This window comes from Ochotona curzoniae, unplaced genomic scaffold (assembly GCF_017591425.1).
Source record: "Ochotona curzoniae isolate NIBS_2020 unplaced genomic scaffold, NIBS_Ocur_1.0 contig_66, whole genome shotgun sequence".
NCBI classification, from domain to species: Eukaryota; Metazoa; Chordata; class Mammalia; order Lagomorpha; family Ochotonidae; genus Ochotona; species Ochotona curzoniae.
This window is the reverse complement of record NW_024466512.1, coordinates 20,000,980-20,018,289: the sequence shown is the minus strand read 5'-3', so window position 1 is coordinate 20,018,289 and position 17,310 is coordinate 20,000,980. Positions and strand designations below refer to the sequence as shown.

At 56.3% G+C, this 17,310-nt stretch overlaps 1 protein-coding gene across 2 annotated transcripts in view; it reads right to left on the bottom strand.

Annotated features, from left to right (window-relative positions):
• SH3PXD2A (SH3 and PX domains 2A) overlaps window positions 1–17,310 on the bottom strand; it is a 188,162-nt gene that overhangs the window by 68,861 nt on the left and 101,991 nt on the right. For both annotated transcript variants that reach the window (XM_040992165.1, XM_040992166.1), the window contains exons 4-5: window positions 14,619–14,695; window positions 8,778–8,869 (exon numbers count right to left, since the gene is read on the bottom strand). In XM_040992165.1, coding sequence (XP_040848099.1) covers window positions 8,778–8,869; window positions 14,619–14,695 — 169 coding nt within the window. The remainder of the gene's footprint in view (window positions 1–8,777; window positions 8,870–14,618; window positions 14,696–17,310) is intronic.

Sequence of the window (17,310 nt, the reverse complement as noted above, 5' to 3'; positions counted from 1 at the left end):
GGAGATGAGAATGCTGTGAGAAGGGAGGCTTGGTGGGGAGACGGAGGTGGGCGGGGCCGCGTTAGCCCAGGGGCAGGTGCAGGGACAGGATGTGGCATCCAGCGGGCGTGTGTTGCTGTGAGTGCCAGCCAAGAAGCCAACCAGTGAGCAGGAGGCTGGCGTGCACCCTGGGGGCAGCAGGGCGAGAAGGGAGGGGCTCAGGTTTCCTGAGCGATGCCTGCGGCAGGGAGATGCCTCCCTGGAAAGCAGTGGCCCTGGCTCACTGGTGGAGAGGTAGAGCCTGTCTGTTTCCGGTTTCCCTGCATAGGCAGCAGGGAGGGGACCTGTTTCAGGGAAGCCCACCCAGTCCCCTTGGCAGAGGTGTGGCAGGTGTGTGTGTGTGTGTGTGCATGTGCGTGTGTGTGTACAGCTACCACAGCCACACCGCTGTACACACACCTTCAAGATGCTCCTTGGCTGCGGCACCCTGCTCCCCAGCCCAGGATTTTCAAGCTGGAATTGGGAAGGAAGGGGATGGGCCAAGGGTTCCCTTCTTCCCACTGAAGCCCAAGAGCCAGTCCAAGGCCCACCTGTGCTTGTTCCTGCCTCAGCCTCGGTGGGAAAAGGGACTTAGGGCAGGTCGTGGGAACCCAAACTTCTCTGAAGCACCCTGGCCACCCACTCTACTTGGGGAGCACAGACACCACCCTGACTGTCCTGGCCTCCATGTCATAGATGCCCAAGCTCGAACACCCAGCTGTGCCAGTCCCACCTTGGGGGTGGTTGCTCTAGCCCCATTTCACAGACAAAGTTCAGACAGGTAAAGGACGTTGCCCGGGCTCACCCAGCTAGTCCTGAACAGGCAAGACTGGAAGAGCAGTGAAGTCTGTGCTGTGGGGTCCCTCTGCCCTCCCAATCCTGTTTTAAACAACTCAAGGCCCAGCCAGTGAGGGAACCTCCTGCAGGAAACCCACCTGGATTTTACTTTACTTTATTTTTTTTCCAAATACTTATTCATTTGCATCTACTTGAAAGGCAGAGAAAAAGAGAAAGAGAGAGAGAGAGAGAGAAAGAAAGAAAACCGTTCATCCACTGGTTCATTCCCCCAAAAGCCCACAACAACCAAGGCGGGCCTGGCCAAAATCAGGGGTCCAGAACTCCATCCTGGTCTCCCACGTGGGTGGCAGAGGCTCAGGCACCTGGGTCATCACCATCTGTGCCCCAGGTGTATCAGCAGACAGCTGGCCAGAGTGGAGTAGCCAGGACAGTATCCCCAAAACAGCAGCTTAACCCACTATGCCATAACAGCTGCTCCCCAAGCAGAATTTTACACTGTATTTAATCAAGACTTTAAAGGTCTGAGGCCATGGTTGTGGTGCAGTGCCTTAAGATGCTGCTTGCAATACTCACATTCCATTGCAGAGCACAGGTTTGGGTGCCGGTTGCTCCACTTCTGACCCAACTCCTTGCTAATATGCCTGGGAGGGCAGTGGAGGGATGGCTCAAGTGCTTGGGGTCCTGCCATCCACATGGGAAGCCTGGATGGAGCTCCAAGATCCCGGCTTCTGCTTGGCCCAGCCCTGCCACTGTGGCCATTTGGGAAATGGATCAGCCTATGAAGGATCTCTCCTAGTCTGTCCCTCTGACTTTCAAATAAATAAGTACATCTTTTAAAACCAAAATTTTAAAAGGCCACAGTAGCTTGTGGCCAGCTTATTGGACAACAGATCTTAGAACAGCAGTGATTCCAACCTTCTGCTAGGCGGCTTGTCTGCTATGGGAAGGCCAGGGCCAAAGGAGGGCACTCAGAAAGGTGGGCAGGGCAGGGGCTGTGGGAGGAGGGGTCTGGGAGGGCTCAGGGTAGGAGGAGAACCAGGCTCCTTGTGTTAAGCCATCTTGCTGAGGCCACAGCTGGGGGTGGCAAGGCTGGGGGTTTCCAGTCCCATGGGACCCACTGTTCTTTCTCTTTTACCTTTCCCAGGATGCACCCCCACACCCAGGCCTCTTAGCCCTCCAGGGAACCCTGGCTGATCCCAGGTGACAAGAGTGACAGCCAAGCCTGGCCCCTCACCGCTGTTCCAAGAAGCCAGCTCAAGGAGACTGCTCCACAAAGGGGCAGGCGGCTGCCACGTTCTGCACAGCGGGCACTCCACAGGATGGACAAAAGCACTGTCAGCCACAGGCCCGCAGCCAGGGGGACTTGGTACAGCTCCCGGGTGAGCCAGAGCCCAGCACAGGGCAGAGACTTCCCAGGGGCCTGCCAGCTGCTTCCCCAAGCACATCCCTCACAGTCTGCTGAGGGATGCTGAACGATCCCTAGCCGGGGCTTGGCTCCTGTGAGCGGGTAGCATGCATGGCCTGGGCAGCTAGTTCTGTGCCTCAGTTTCCCCAGCTAAAACACCTGAGCCTGTGGCCACATCCTTCTAGTCACAGGAGGGACATCTGGGCCCCTTTCTCTCCCACCTTCCTGTATCTGCGTCCCTGTGCAGTGCGGTGCCCTCCCTCTCCCGAGTCAGCCCTGGACGCTTGCTGTTCAGGGCACCTGCTATGGCTGCTGCTGAGCTGGCACAGGCTGCCTCCTTCACTCCATCCTCCAATGAGCAGTGGTTTGAATGTCTAGGGAAGAGACCAGCCCATGCCCTGGGGCAGCCTGAGTCCAAGTACCCTAGGGCCTTGTGGGAAATATAGAAGAAGAGAATGGAGGGATACAGGTCTTGATGAAGGCACCACTCAGCAGTGGTGAGGGACAAGTAGCATCATTGTTATTATATTACTATTAGTATTATTACTAATATGACTAGGGACATGAGCTCTGCATTTGTCAAGCATTTACAGTGTGGCAGGCACCATAATGCATCGGCTCATCCAATCGTCATAATATGCTCATACGGGTGATTTTCTTATTAACGTTTTAATTATTTTTTTAAAAATTTGAGCAGCAGAGAGACAGAGACTGGGAACAAAGAGGAGACACCCTCCCACTGTCTCTGCTCCCCCTTCAATGTCTGCAGTGGCTCCTGGCTGGGCCTTAAGCCAGGAGCAGGGAACTCAATTCAGGTCTCCCATGTGGGTAGGAGGAACCCTACTCGTCGAGCCATCACCACGCCTCCTGGGAGATACAGGGCTCAGAAACTAGGGGCTCTGACAGCCTAGGAGCTCCCCTCAGTGTCCTCACTTTCAGAAGAGAAATGGGGGGAGCCAGAGAGAGCATGCCACTGTCCTAGAGTCACACAGCATGAGAGTGATGGAGATGAGATTTGGGCCCAACTGGCCAGAACCACAAAGAGTGTTGGGCCTTAAGCCAAACCACCTGGTGCTGGTCTTGGGGTACAATGGGTGAGGCCAGCGCTTGCCATGTTGACTCTCAGCTACCCTGCTTCCGCTCTAGCTCCATGCCAATGAGCTTGGAGAAACGGCAGCAGCTGAGTACCATCTGGGGAACCGTGGATTCTGAAGGTTGGGACCGGGGACCAGGAACAGCCCCCTGTTCAGCCTGTGCCCGAGAGGCCCTGTGTGGTTGTAGCCTGGGTGGCACTTATGGACGTGCTCAGCCAGGCCACTGCCAAGCCCTTCTGTGCTACCCAAGGGTTCTGGGCACCTGAAGATCTTTTCTGAGGGGCACACAGTAGCAACAGTTGGTGTGTGTGTGTGGGTGGGGGGTGCCCAGGTCTAGCTAGCTGTGCAACACACAGGCTTTCCAAGTCAAATGATTTCCCCAGGCCTTGGTGGCTGTGGCTTATCACTGGGTAACTGCACCTGGAGGCTGGAGGCGAGATGCTTGGATGCATGAAATGCCTCCCCATGGAGCAGCCCATAAACAGGAACCCCCTTCTGTCACACCCTTCTGTGCGATGGTGAGTCCCACACAAGCCAGGGTCAGGTGCACCTCCACAGCACGCCCCCGTGTGGTCAGCCCGAGGCAGAGCTGGAGTGCAAAAGACTTCGAACACTTATCAGCAGGGAACCAGGTAACCAGTCCTCCGGGAGTGTGCTGGATCCCAGCGGGTCCGCCCTCTGCTGGCTCCCGCCAGTGAGCAGGGCATGTGATACTCTATATTGCCACAAGGTGGGGCCCGAGGTGCACGGATCCCAGGAACCGAGCGACTTGGACTCACAGGTGGCAGTAGTGCCTACATATGCTCAGGTTGACTTTAAAATTCAACATACGCGCAAAGATTCAGAAGAATAAGCGGGTTCCCTGATCTCAAAAATGCCTGTCTCTTACACACTGGCCTGCGTCGATTTATGACTCCCGCTGTAGGCCCTAAATGGCTGCATGCTTGGACCACAGTGGTAGCCTATGGATGTCCTATGTCCTAGTAGTATGACCAGGAGGGACTCCAGAGGCCCCAAAGGTCGGCACCTGATGCTGAAGTGTGGGAAAGGCTAGTGGTGGTCACTCACCTCCTCCAGGGAGATGGAATTAAGCAATGTCTCGAAACTACTGCTGCCTCCAACTATGGCCTAGGGGTGCTCCCTGCCCCTTATGAGGCAGAGTCGGATGAGGTCAGAGAGGACCACTGCACCGCAGCCAAACCGACCTGGGATTCTGTGCAGGACATGCCTCTCCAGCTGCAGCCTCCAGGGGGCGCTGTAGGCCTCAGACACCTGCACATGGAGACCATCCTGGGGGGTGGGTCACACATTTCAGGGAAGCAGAACAAGCTGGAGAAATGTAACCAGGGAGGACCTGCAGCCACACACAAACCAGGACCTCCTGGCCTGCCGGCTCCCTCCCACCCCTGCATGGGAGACTGGAAATCCCCAAACAGTGACACCTTCTTCCCTGGACATTGCCCTGGCACCTTCCGCTCTGAGTCAAGACCAATGAGTCAGAACAGGCATCCCAGCAGCCTGTCCACCCAGCATGCCAGCCAGGCCTGTGGACGTCCCTGTGCCCCACCGCCAATGCCCCTTCCTTGTGGCTTGGACACTGCTTCCTCTGGGCACTGCCCACCCAGGCTGAAAGGGGCCTGGTAGGTGGGCTGGACATGCTGGCAGCATGAAGGGGCTACTTGCTCAGGGAAGGCCCAAGGAGACTCTGCCAAGCATGGGGTAGGCAGCTCTCTAGCACAACTGCTAGGCCCCCAGTACCTCGGGGAGGGACAGCGAGGAAGACGCTGGCAGGTCAGCAGGGACAACGGCTCAGCCTCACCCCACAGGTGGCAGCAGCTCCGTCAAAGACTCCCCAAGCTGGGAGGTGTGAAGTGGGGCTCACACAGCTCCCACCCTCACTTTCATCCTGCTCTGCTCACCCTTCTCATTGATTGAATGCCTGGTGGAAGCCAGGCCTTCCAGTAGGTGTTGGGGACCACCACTGACACCCCCTTGTCTACCCTACCAGGGTCTGCAGGTTCCTGGACCCTAAGTACTCCCACATGGGACACAGGCATCTTAAGATCCATGGCTACCCCAAGGCCCAACCTTTTCTTTTTAAATTTTTAAAAAGTTTTCATCTTTGTTTGAAAGGCAGAGAGAGTCAGCTTGTGTCCACTGATTCGTTCCCTAAGTGCCTGTCACAGCCGGGGCTGTGCCCAGCTGAAACCAGGAACCTGGGACCTAAGCCGGGTCTCTCATAGTGGTGTCAGAAACTTAAGTACTTGAGCCCCTGTCTCCCAGGGCATACACGAGCAGGCAGCGGCGACTGGAAATGTTGGTAGGACTTGAACCAGGCCCTCTGTTGTGGGACATCAGGTGTCAGGAGCGGGACTTCAACTACAGCACCAAGCACCTGGCCCCATGGCCACCCTGAGCAGTTCCTCAGTGCCTGGGTGCACGCCGTAGGAGATGGGGACACCAAGCCCTGTGGACTGGGTGTGCATGATGGACTGCGGCCTCGGCAGGCTCTCACCACTGTCCTGCAAAGCGGTACCATGGACCACTTGTCCAGATGGGGAAACAGATTTGAAAGACACAGTGATATGGGCCCGGTGCCGTGACCTAGCAGCTAAAGTCCTCGCCTTGAATGCGCTGGGATTCCATATGGGCGCCGGTTCTAATCCTGGCAGCCCCACTTCCCACCCAGCTCCCTGTCTGTGGCCTGGGAAAGCAGTCAAGGATGGCCCAAAGCTTTGGGACCCTGCACCCGTATGGGAGACCTGGAGGAAGTTCCTGGCTCCTGGCTCCAGATTGGCATAGCACCAGCCGTTGCCGGCACTTGGGGAGTGAATCGTTGGATGGAGGATCTTCTCTGCCTCTCCTCCTCTCTGTATGTCTGACTTTGCAATAAAAATAAATAAATCTTAAAAAAAAGACACAGTGATTTGTTCAGAGTCTGTGGCATCAGCTGAGTATTCAGCTAAGCCTGCAGTTCATTGGCTTCCAGCCCAGTGGGAGCTTGGAGCCTGGGGTTCACTGGCTTGCACAGTCCCTGGTACACAGTTGGTACTCAATAAGTACCTGCTGAGTGAAGCAAGGCTGAAGTGGAGAGTGCTTCCCCAGCTGTCAGAGCAGGGGCCTGTGCTTCTCAACTTTCTCTCCTCTCATGCTTACCAGCGCCTGGCTATGCAGCATCCAGAGAGGGGAAGGCCATGGCTTGCATGGACCCAAGGGCGCACTGCCATGGGCTGTGACCTGAGACATAGCGGCCAGACACCACTCAAGGGGTCCACTGCCTTCCTAGCAGGCCAGACCTGGATTTCAGGGGTTGGAGTGGTCTTCTGGAGGAGCCACCCCACATTCTGGATGCTGCCCAGGCCACAGTACAACAGCCACCTTAACCCCACAGCCACGATAGCCTTTGTGGGATACCACCCACCTCCCCGTCCTGGGTGACACAGCATGGTTCTAAAATACAGGAAGGGAGGCAGGGAAGAGAGCTATCTTCCCTCTGATTCAACCCCACTGCAGCCCCCAAACAGCTCTTGCCCTGTTCTTCCTGTCCTGGAATCTCCTAGGGTGTCCTCAAGGCCAACAGGTCTCAGCATGGTACCCCCAGTTCCCGTGGGGCTAGGCTTCTTTGGGGGGACAAGCCCCCACCCAGCCTTACCCTTCTCAGCATGTCCATGAACTTTAAGGGCAGGGAGGAGCAGATGGAGGGAGCTGGACTGTAGCAGTGGTGGGAGAGCAGGGGGCCTGGTTCTGCTGTCACCCCAGCTCCTCTGAACATTGGGGCTTTGTTCTGGGTCACAGCTGAGGGTAGTTCTGTCTGCCCCCTCTCCCTGGCCGAACAAAAACCAGTTTAGCAGGGCCAGGCTCCTCCCATGCAGTCTCAGGAATGCAACCAGCTGAGGGGACATACAGGGCCTTGAGTGAGCAGGGGGGCTGCAGGGGGCAGGAGACCCTCTGTGACCATTCTGGACAGTGGACAGTCTGGGCTGGGGGCTCCCAGGCTGGCAGCAGGCCAGCTGGGCGGGATACTGTGTGAGTGACCAGAGGGAGGCTGAGCAGCTCAGCTGTGGCCTCAGGTTTCCCATCTGGAACATAGGGGTACTGAATGCAAAGGTGCCCACCTTGCCCACAGGCCTGGGCTGAGAGCAAAGGCCACCCCTCCCTTTTCTGCCCTTCACCTGGCCGGACACTGACCCGCCATCATGGGGGCATTCATTGTGTACATCTGCACTTACAGGGACACACTGTGCTGTCTGCTGCTGGCCTTCAAGGAGCATCCAGCTCCAGATGGAATTCATAAAAAACTCCTGGGCATTTGGGGGCTGAACCAACAGATGGGAGGTTCTCTCTCCTCTCTCTCTCTCTTGCTTTCATTCTGCCATTGAAATATGTTTTTAGAAAAAGCTACCTTTCCCATAAGTTCCTTGTACATATGGGTGTTAGGAGTTCGAGGAGGGGAGGATGGGTCCCGGGAGCAACCTTCTGGCAGGGAGGACAGTGCCTACAATGGCCAAGCCGGCAGGGCTGCCGTGGGGCCAGCCATGCAGCGTGTGCCTTCTGCACTGGCTACTGGTCTCCAGGGATGAACTCAGCGCAGGGGCCACTGAGCAGCCTGAGATCAAAGGCTGGGGGTGGGGGGAAGGGGGCCGAGCCTGTCACGTCCTCCCCACCCCAGCAGGCCTGGGTTATCCTGTCTCCCTATATGCAGGAGACATTCCTCTGGCCCAGCCGCCTGGAGAATTCTCAAGCTCCCTGCAGCACTGTACTTGAAAGAAGCAAGGGTTATCTTCAAAATTCCAGTGAAATTTAGCGGCTGTGATAAGCTGTCAGCCATGCCACCGCGCCAGGGCTCCAGAGTCCAAACATGCCATCACCGGATAGGAACCCCTTCTGGGGTTCCTCCAGGGGAAAGTGGGGGGCTGCCTAGGTATGTGTGCTTGCAGAAGGGGTTCTGTGGTAGAGAGGGTGGCAGCTGAGGGTCCCCTCCAGGGTCTCCCACCAGGTTTCTCAGCAGCTCCCAGCGGCTCTGCCCACTGCTGACCCTCATTCCCAGGGCCGCAGGTCTACAGCTGTCCATTGCTACATAAAAGCCACTGGGTGAAAACAGGGCTGCTTTTTTGGGAGGATTATGAAATCAGGACGGGAGTTGCTAGGAGGGAGAAGACAGCTACAGAGCTGTGAGCCCATCAGCCTCCGTTGGCTCCTCTTTCCTTCTAACCGGCTGTGAGCTACATTCTGTAGGCAGGCTGCTTCCTGGATGCAGAGAGGCCCTCAACAGCCAGTGCTGGGGGTGCAAGGAAACAAGGAGCCTGGGCGACCACTGGCCCATTGTGCCCCCAGCCCAGCTGGCCCTGCTAGCTCACCCTCCATGTACGCACCTCCTACCTCCCTGCTCCCCCAGCCCTCAGCTGCCCCCAGCCTCAGTCCCCCTTCCCGAGCACACAGGAGGGGCCCGAGCCACTACTTACTCCTTCGGGGGGTTGACATCCTCAGGCCGGGCCTCAAAGAAGCGGAAGACTTCGTCACACTGTGAAATGTGGGGAGGCAGTCGGACCAGAGCCTGGGGAAAGGACAGGAAGAAAGGGCATTAGGCATGGTGAAGTTGGGAACAGGAAGACCAAGCTAGACAGGCAGTGACGGGAAGACTCCTAGGACTGGGCTGACTTTGCTGTTGGCAAGCCACTCACTCACCCATCCAAAAGCTCCCTACCCTGCTCACCGCTGCAGTCACTTTCCTCCTTTCCAATCAGCCAGCCAGGCAGCTAACCAGCCAAATAACCAACCAATTACCAACAGACAAAATGACTACAAAAGAAAACTAGGGGCCCATGCTACGGTGTAGTAGGTTAAGCCTCCATTCACCACACTGGCATCTCAAATGGGTCCTGGTTTGAGTCCTGGCTGCTTTACTTCTGATCCAGTTCCCTGCTTATGCTCTGGGAAGGTAGTGGAGGATGGCCTTGGGCCCCTGCACCCATGTTGGAGACCCAAAGGAAGTTTCTGGCTTCCATCTTTGGACTGGCCCAACTCTAGCCATTGCAGCTATTTGGGGAGTAAACCAACAGATGGAAGATCTCTCTGTCTCTCCTTCTCTCTGCAACTGTGCCTTTCAAATAAAAGTAAAGATAACTTAAAATAACAAAGAAATAACCAACCAACTCTCCCACCAGCCCATCAACCAACTAAATAACAAGTCAACTAAGAAAAACATCATGGTCATTGAAGTCCAGCTGTGCCCTCATCCTTAGCTGAACTATCCAGCTGCATGCTTCCAGTTTTGTCTCCCCCAGCCACGGTCCAGCTACTCCAGTCACGTGCCTTAGACACTGATGACACAATGACTGCATGACAAGTGGCGAGCCACCACCAAGGACAACTGCAAGGCTTGGACCCCAGTAGGCCAATGGCAGGGTGTTTCAGCAATGACTCTTTCAGGCTGAGTTCTGAAGGATGGGCACAAAGGACCTGGCCAGTGGGCACACAGATCCAGCAGGGCAGCTACAGGTGTGGAACAGAGGTGGATTTGGCCAGAGCCCTGAACACAGATTATAGGGATGAGGAACAGGGGCCTATCCACGCTGAGCATGCCTAGAGAATAGGGTCAGCTAACAGGAGTGGGTGGCTTCTAAGAAGGGAGGGCATGAGCTAGGCCGGAAGGGGCAAGATGGAGTTTGGACAAGCAGAAAGCAGTGAAGTGGGCACCCCAGCCGAGGTGAGGGTGTGACAGGCTGGCAGGCTCGGTCACTTGGGGCTGGGAGGGGTTAGCAGAGCAAACATCTCTGTTGGTGCTGCATGCTGGCAGGTATGCCTGGGACCCCTGTCTAGCCACTTTCCCTGGCATGAACTTGAGAGTGGGAGCAAGCCCAGCACAGTGGCCTTGGGGCACATGGACAGAGTTACAGGGAGCAGGGAGAGGCACACCAGGAGCTAAGGCTCCTCCTAGTTGGCCATACAACAAGGTGGGGATGGCAAGAGGCGCAAGGCATCCTACCAGGAGAACGCACCTTCATTCTAAATCCTTACCCAGGATGGGAGAGCAGCAGATAGCGGCAGGGAGTTCTCAGTGCAGGTTGGAGCCAGGCTTCTAGAGCCTCCATGCCGTGCACCTCCAAGACCAGCGAGGAAGTAGAAAAGCAGGGCATGTACTGACAAGGGCCAGGGTCCCTGACTTGCCAGAGTGTGCAGGACACGGGTATGGCCTTAATGTCACCAGGACACAAGGACATTTAGTCCTGGCAGGCTCGGACATTTAGTCTGGCAGGCTCGGAGAGCCTGTTCCTGGTGGAGACTTGGGGCCACTGTGGGCTGAGGTCATAAGTCAGACAATGGAACTGTCCCAGCCTCATGCTCACCTGCCACACGCTGGCTTTCCCCTGGAACAGGATGCAGGGACAGGGAGGGGAAGCGAAGGGAGGGACGTATATGTAGAGACAGATGGACAGAGGGAGAGGGAGCCAGGCTGGGGGTGAGGTAGGGGCAGAGAATCCATCACCAGGGGTCCAGCTGCCTGCACAACCATTGCCTGGAACCTCCCAGAAAAGCAGGGGTGGGGGAGGGGTAGCAGAGCCATCTGCCCCTCCCCCAACCTCAGTGCAGCTACCCTCCCCAGGCACATGCCCCAGCTGCCCCAGGCCTGGCGGTGAACAGAGGGGCTCTTGATGCCACTGGAGGAGGACAGCATTCCGGGCTCAAGGGCCGCATGGGCTGTGAGGGCCCCAGACAAAGGAGCCTTTTGGAAGAACTGTGGCAGAGCCCGAGGGGAGCCACGTGGAGGCCGTCCTCACTGCAGCTTTTATCAGCGCTGCTGCCAAGCCAGGCCAGAAGCATCTGGCAGGAGAGGTTGGCGTGGAGTCCCTAGGGCCTGTGTGACCAAGAGCCAGAACAGGGGAGAGGGTAGGCCCTGAACCCTGCTGTTGGGAGAAGAACAGGTGGGGGCCAGACACATGGGTGTTTTCTGGCTCAGGTCTGCCACCAGACACTGATGACACTGGCTTTGAGATGGGGAGGCCAGGCAGATGTTGATGCATGACCTAGCACCAGCTGTTAGTGGGCTGCAGGGGGCTGGATGCATTTCCCATGCTCCGGCACCTGCCTAGCTCCGGAGAGATGGCTCAGCAGGGCCCAGGCCAGTGCCCAGCACAGAGCGGATACTCCACTTTGGGGCCTGTCCTCTCAATTACACCCAAGGTGAAAACCAGGGTGCATCCCAGTGGCAGTCCCCCTGATGGGGCTCCGGCTCTGCAGCCAGACACCTGCCTTGTCAGCTGGGGCAGCCTACATCACTCCTCTGCCCGCAGTTTCTTCCAGGATGAAACAGACCAGCTTAGCGATTCCAGAACCAGCCCTGTGGGCCCATATGAAATGCACCCCGGGCTTGGAGCTGGCCCACCAACACTAAAAAAAGGGATGACTATGATGGTAGCATTACAGAAGAGGCAGCTGAAGAAGAGATTGTCACCCCTGAGGCCACACAGGTTGTAAACAGCTACATTTTGAGTCAGGCTGCTTGAGCCAGCTCCTCTGCACAGTCTCATCTGCTCTCTGTCTCCTCCAGCATCACCCATGTCACCTATGGGCATTTGACCTGGGGATCCCTCCTGACATCCCCTGGGCCCAGCTGGGGCAAAGGTGGCTTACAGACATTCTGGGGTTTCTTGTGGCTTGGACAGTCTCTGGCTCTGGGACTGCAGACAGCACCTTGGCCAGCGAACTGATCTGTCAAATCTGTCACTCCATTGAATTGGGCCTCTCTAATATAACAGGGCTGAGCCCGGGGTGAGCTCAGGGCTGGAAGGACTGTGACCTCACGGCCCTCAGCATCCGGATAGGGGAGCCCTGCCCAGAGCAGCTGCTGGTCCTCAGGTTCCTGGGGATGTTGGCTCAGGTGACTTCAGTCCCTTCCAGATCCTGCTGTTCTGTGACCCAGGCGGATAGGGAGTGGGTGGAAGCGGGTTTAGGGGCAGAGGGAGTTCGGGTTGAGGCTACTGGGGAGCAAGCCAACCAAGTGTTGCCAGCGTGTCTCTCCTCTTTCCATTCCCAAACTGCCCTGGGGTCTCCAGCTCCTGCAGCATCATCTCCAAGCCCCCTTCCTGTATCAGGTGTCATTGCTGCAGGCAGCACAGGCCTAGATGCTGTGGCTTCCAGAGCACTGATTCATATGGCAGCAGATACAATGCGAATGCCAGTGGCCTGGGCAGGTTAGGCAACCCACGCAGTGTGCTCACTGGGAGACACCTGTCTCAGAACAAAGAGCCAAGTCTTCTATCTGGTTAAAAACCCATGGGTACCCTGCAGGGAGCCAACGTTTCCCTGTTTCTGCTGGCTTCAAAGGCAAGCTGACCATTCTCCAACAGTCTCTCTGGACTGCTACCTTCAAGCCCTGGAGACAGAGGGGACGCCCTGTAGGCACAGACATGGCCAGCAGGGTCTATTAGAAAAACACTGAGTCTGGGGTTCCTACAGTGTAGCTGATGCTTGTTAGGCTTCTGAAAATCTTCAACTTGCTGAAGTCCCAGAACCATTAAATAGTAACCACATAATCAGATTGCCCAGTAAACTAATTTATGGGATTGAAGAAATGCCTTTGGAGCCCCTTTCACAGCCATCTAGTGCTTGGAACAGCCATGGGCTAGGGCTCTCAGTGTGTATCCCCGGGGTGCTCAACCACGTAACCCTGTCCATGATCCACGTGAACTCAGAGTCGGCTGTATGCCATCATTAGGCGAGGACTGGCTGGTTGGTCAGGGCTGGGAGCTCCAGCTCTGGGCAGGTACACTGCCTGGTCAGACTCTAGCGCCCTGTGCTGTTCTGGGTACAGCTTGGCCATTTGAGATGCAAATTGCAAACTCTGAGCACACTTTGTCAGGGAGGCCCCACAGTTGCTCTCATACCTACTTACAGGTGAAGAAACTGAGCTCAAAGCGGTAAAGCAGCTTGCCCACAATCACCCAGCTGGTCAGGGGATGCCGGGATCCCACTGCAGTTCTCACTCTGACATCAACACCTGCTCTTGCCATAAGGCATCCAACAACACCTGCTTCTGCTGGAGACAGCCCACTCATGCCACCGGGGAAATTCTCTATGGAAGCTGGGGGGGGGGGGGGTCTAGTAGTAAGGTAAAATTGTGTTTTCTTTTTTTCTATTTGCTATTTGATTTTTTTTCTACTTCCTATTTGCTCTTAATGAAGCATTTTAAGAATCTACTGGTAAAACACAGAATTTTTGCACTTTGCAATAATAGCAAAAGGTGTCCCTGAATGTTTGCTCTGAAACACTGTGGGTGGCTGCCTGACGTGTGTCTGTTAACATGTCACATCCACCTTTGAGGCCCTGTTCTCCCCTCACCCGCAGTGCTGTGCGCCTGTGGACACTGCAGCTCGGGAACTGCCCAAGGCCACAGAGCCAGGTAGCAGCCTGAACCTTCGTAGGCTGGCCATTTGGAGGCCATGTACCAAGGACAGTAAAGTTGTAGCTGCCTGACCTCACTGCAGGGGTTGCAGGCTCTAACCAAAATCCAAGACACACTACCTGGCTGTGTGTCCCCCTCGTGTATGTGTGTGTTCATACAAACACATAAGCATGCTGTATAAGCACATTTATAAGCACTCTGGCCTCTTTGAAAATGTGTACGTGGCCGTGTGCTGGGCTAGTGTTGTGGTGCAGTGAGTTAAACTGCCACTTGCAATGCTGGTATCCTCTACGAGTTCTGGCTGCTCCACTTCCATTCCAGCTCCCTGCCAACACACCTGGGAAAGCCCCAGTGCTTAGGGTCCTGTCTCCCTGGACCCACCCCACTCCCACCCACGGGAGACCCTCTGCGGTCATTTGAAAGATCTCTGTCCCTCCCACTCACTCTCTAACTCTGCCTTTTAAATCAACATGTTTTTTAAACAAGATGGATGTGTCTGTGCTCACAGGGGCAGCCATTCCAGCTTCTCGTGAACTCAATGACTAGAACAACATCCTTCAGGGGGCTCAGAGATGCAATTCTCTGTGTTGTAAAAATGGCACACACACCTCCCCCACAGCAGCAGGTCCCTCCCTTAGCTCCTGAACTGGTGGAAGGGACTGTCACCAGTGTTGTGTGCACAGGGGACACAAAAGGAACAGGGGCTTAGCTGGGAATCTGTCCAAGCAGGGTGACCCACCTCCCAAAATACAAGCCTCCTAGGCCAGGAGACAGACAGCCTTCCTTCCCAGACAGGCCCCAGGCTGACAGCCCTTCCCCAACCCTCCCCCAGCCCTCCCCCAGACCCATATGCCCTTAACCAGCCCTTCTCCAGCCCTCTCACAGCCCCACACACCCTTACCCGGCAGTACTCATCAATGGGTTTCAGCCTCTTCACTGCCACGTCCCGGATGTGGCTTCTCCGGAAGAGGATCTTGCCTGGAAGACAGAGGCTTCTGAGTTGGGTGCTCCTGGTACAGCTGCCCCAAAAACCCTCTCCATCCCTCTGCCCCGGCCTCCAACACCACCTCTGCCTGCCACCAAGGGAACAAGAAAGGGGTGGTCACCTCGCCTCGAGGGCAGGACGTGCCCCAGGCTGAGGGGCCAGGGCCTCTCCGGCAGGTGAAGAGCCCTGAGGAAGGCCATGTCTGGCTCCTAAGAGCCAGCTGGCCACATCACCTCTTCAGGGTGTCAAAGAGGCAGGATTAGGGCCTCCCAGGGGTAGGAAGTGGTGACTGAGTGACTTGCAAATAAATCAAGTATGGCCCAACCCACCTGCCCAGCTCTGCACACAGGTCCATGCCTCTTGAGAAACAGGCATTCCTTCCTGCCCGCAGGACATGGAACTGCTATTCTTAGTGTAGGTGGGTGGCTATTTCCACAAGCCCATGCCAAAGGAATCCCAGTGGCCCCTGCCTCCAGCCAGGTCGGCCTCTCTGCAGGTGTGGGTAGGTGTGTCTGGGACAGCCTGCGAGACAGGCTGCCTCCCTCTACAACACCCATAGTATGCCCATTCCTAGCGCACTCAGAACACACTGCTATGCTATCATCCCTGTGACTTGTCTGTGGGCCCACGGAGCCCAGCACATGATGAAATGCTCTTCCAGGGCCACCACGGCCTTTGTGGTCCCTGTCTACTTGCTGACCCGGGGATGGGATGAGAGGGGGAAGGACAGTGTCCTCCACTCCCAACCCTTGTAGTACCAGTACGGTGAGTCACACCCCCTGGTAACAAGGCAGGCATCCTAGTCAGCTAGAGTCACTGTGACTGGCTAGGGGCATGGGTCAGGTACCTGAGGCTGGGCGGCAGCCTTTTCCTGGAGTGGCTAAACTGGCAGGATGTAAGCCTGGCGCCCCTGGTGGCCAATGTCATCATTGCATGAAAGAAAAATCTGGGGAGAAGGGAGGAGTCCCAGGTTCCCCACACCTCTTTTCAGATGCCGCTTCTGAAGCTCGGCTCAGCCTAGCCCCTGTCCCATGTGTCAGACAATCACACGCTGTCTTTTTCCCCTCAAACTAGTTGGAGTTTTGTAGGTGAATATGCAGACTGCACGGCCCTGTCCTGTGCACAGGAGCAGCAAGAAAGATTTCTGCTGCTCGCCCAGAAGCAGCCCAGGGGCAGGGGAAAGGGAACCGAGGCAAGGAAGGCAAGTCTAACAAAGACAGTAAGTGAGCATCGTGGGCAGCTGGAGTTCAGTACTGTCAGCCAGCCCGGGAGACGGAACACACCTCCGAGGTGTCTGAACAGAGGCTGGGGGTGGGAGTGGGGAAAAGGGTTATCCACCAACTCCCTGCTGCTTCTGAAGATGCTCCCCCACAGCACTGCAGCCCAAGGCTGCTCCAAAGGCCTCTCAGAGAAGGGGTCCCAGGCATCCAAGGGAGCAGTGGAAACAGGTGCCTGAACGCAGCTGCTGAGGTCATCCCAACCTCCCTGCCGTTGCAGGTGCCTGGTCCAGCCCCACTTCAGCTACACAGGGAGACTCCAGTGGCCTGCACCTGTGGGATAGCTTCCCATTGGGGCTCATATCCCCCTGTAGGTGGTCTACAGCTCCTTCCCCATCTGCCTTACCTGCTCCAGGTCGTCCAAGGCTCTGCATATAGCAGGTGCTCATTGAGTACAGTGCACTCATTCACTTTCCTCTGCCAGACCCTTCCCAAGCTTGCCTTCCTTCCTTGCTGTCTGCAAGCCAGTGCACAGGCCATGCCTGGCCAGATAGCTGAGGCTGTGCAGACCTCACGGTGTCATCAAGATAAAGAGGCCCCGTCATACGTGCCTTCCGAGAGGAGATCAAACGTGAATTATCAAGATTCAGAACACAGCCGCCCTTCTGGAGGGAGGGGAGATGTCACAGATGTGGGATTCCTGTCTCTGTGCCTGTGTGTCTGTTCCAGTTGCCGGCTGCTTTACTGTTTGCAAGCTGCAGGAGCATAGGTGGTTGGTTGTGGGGTCCCTGGGTAAAAATAAATGTGTGGCCTGAGGAGTCACATGCCCAGGTCTGACAGAATGACAGGCAGACCTTGCGCTGGAGCTCTGGGCCTTCCATCAGGGCCAGCTGTCCATCAGGGGCTGGACACTACCCAGACCCTGTGACAACAGCAGTCAGGGTACCTCCCTGGAGCAAGGGGACTCGGTGAGAAACACAGAAAACCAAAGGGGAGACCATAGATGGGACTGGGGCCCATGATGCAGCAGAGGCCTGGGCCTCCCAACACGGCACACCTGCCCTTGGTCCCCGTCAGAGCACAAGTAGGAAAGGAAGGAGATGGAGAGATGCACAGGGTCCTCCCAGCTCCACCAAGAGGCGAAACCTCCCGTAGATGGAGACCCTGAACCTGGTGCAGATGCAGAGAGAACCAGTACCAAATGATGCTACAGAACACCTAGTGCCCCAGTGGTGCCAAGGAGCCAGAGAGGGGCAGGGGAGGCTGGGAGGCATGGACCCTGATTCAGATTGGACTGCCACTGGACTTTTCATTTGCTAATTTCTAGTGGGCCCTGCCATCACCAAACTTGGTTAATAAAGACTCCTTAACACATCCTAGACTTGTATGGT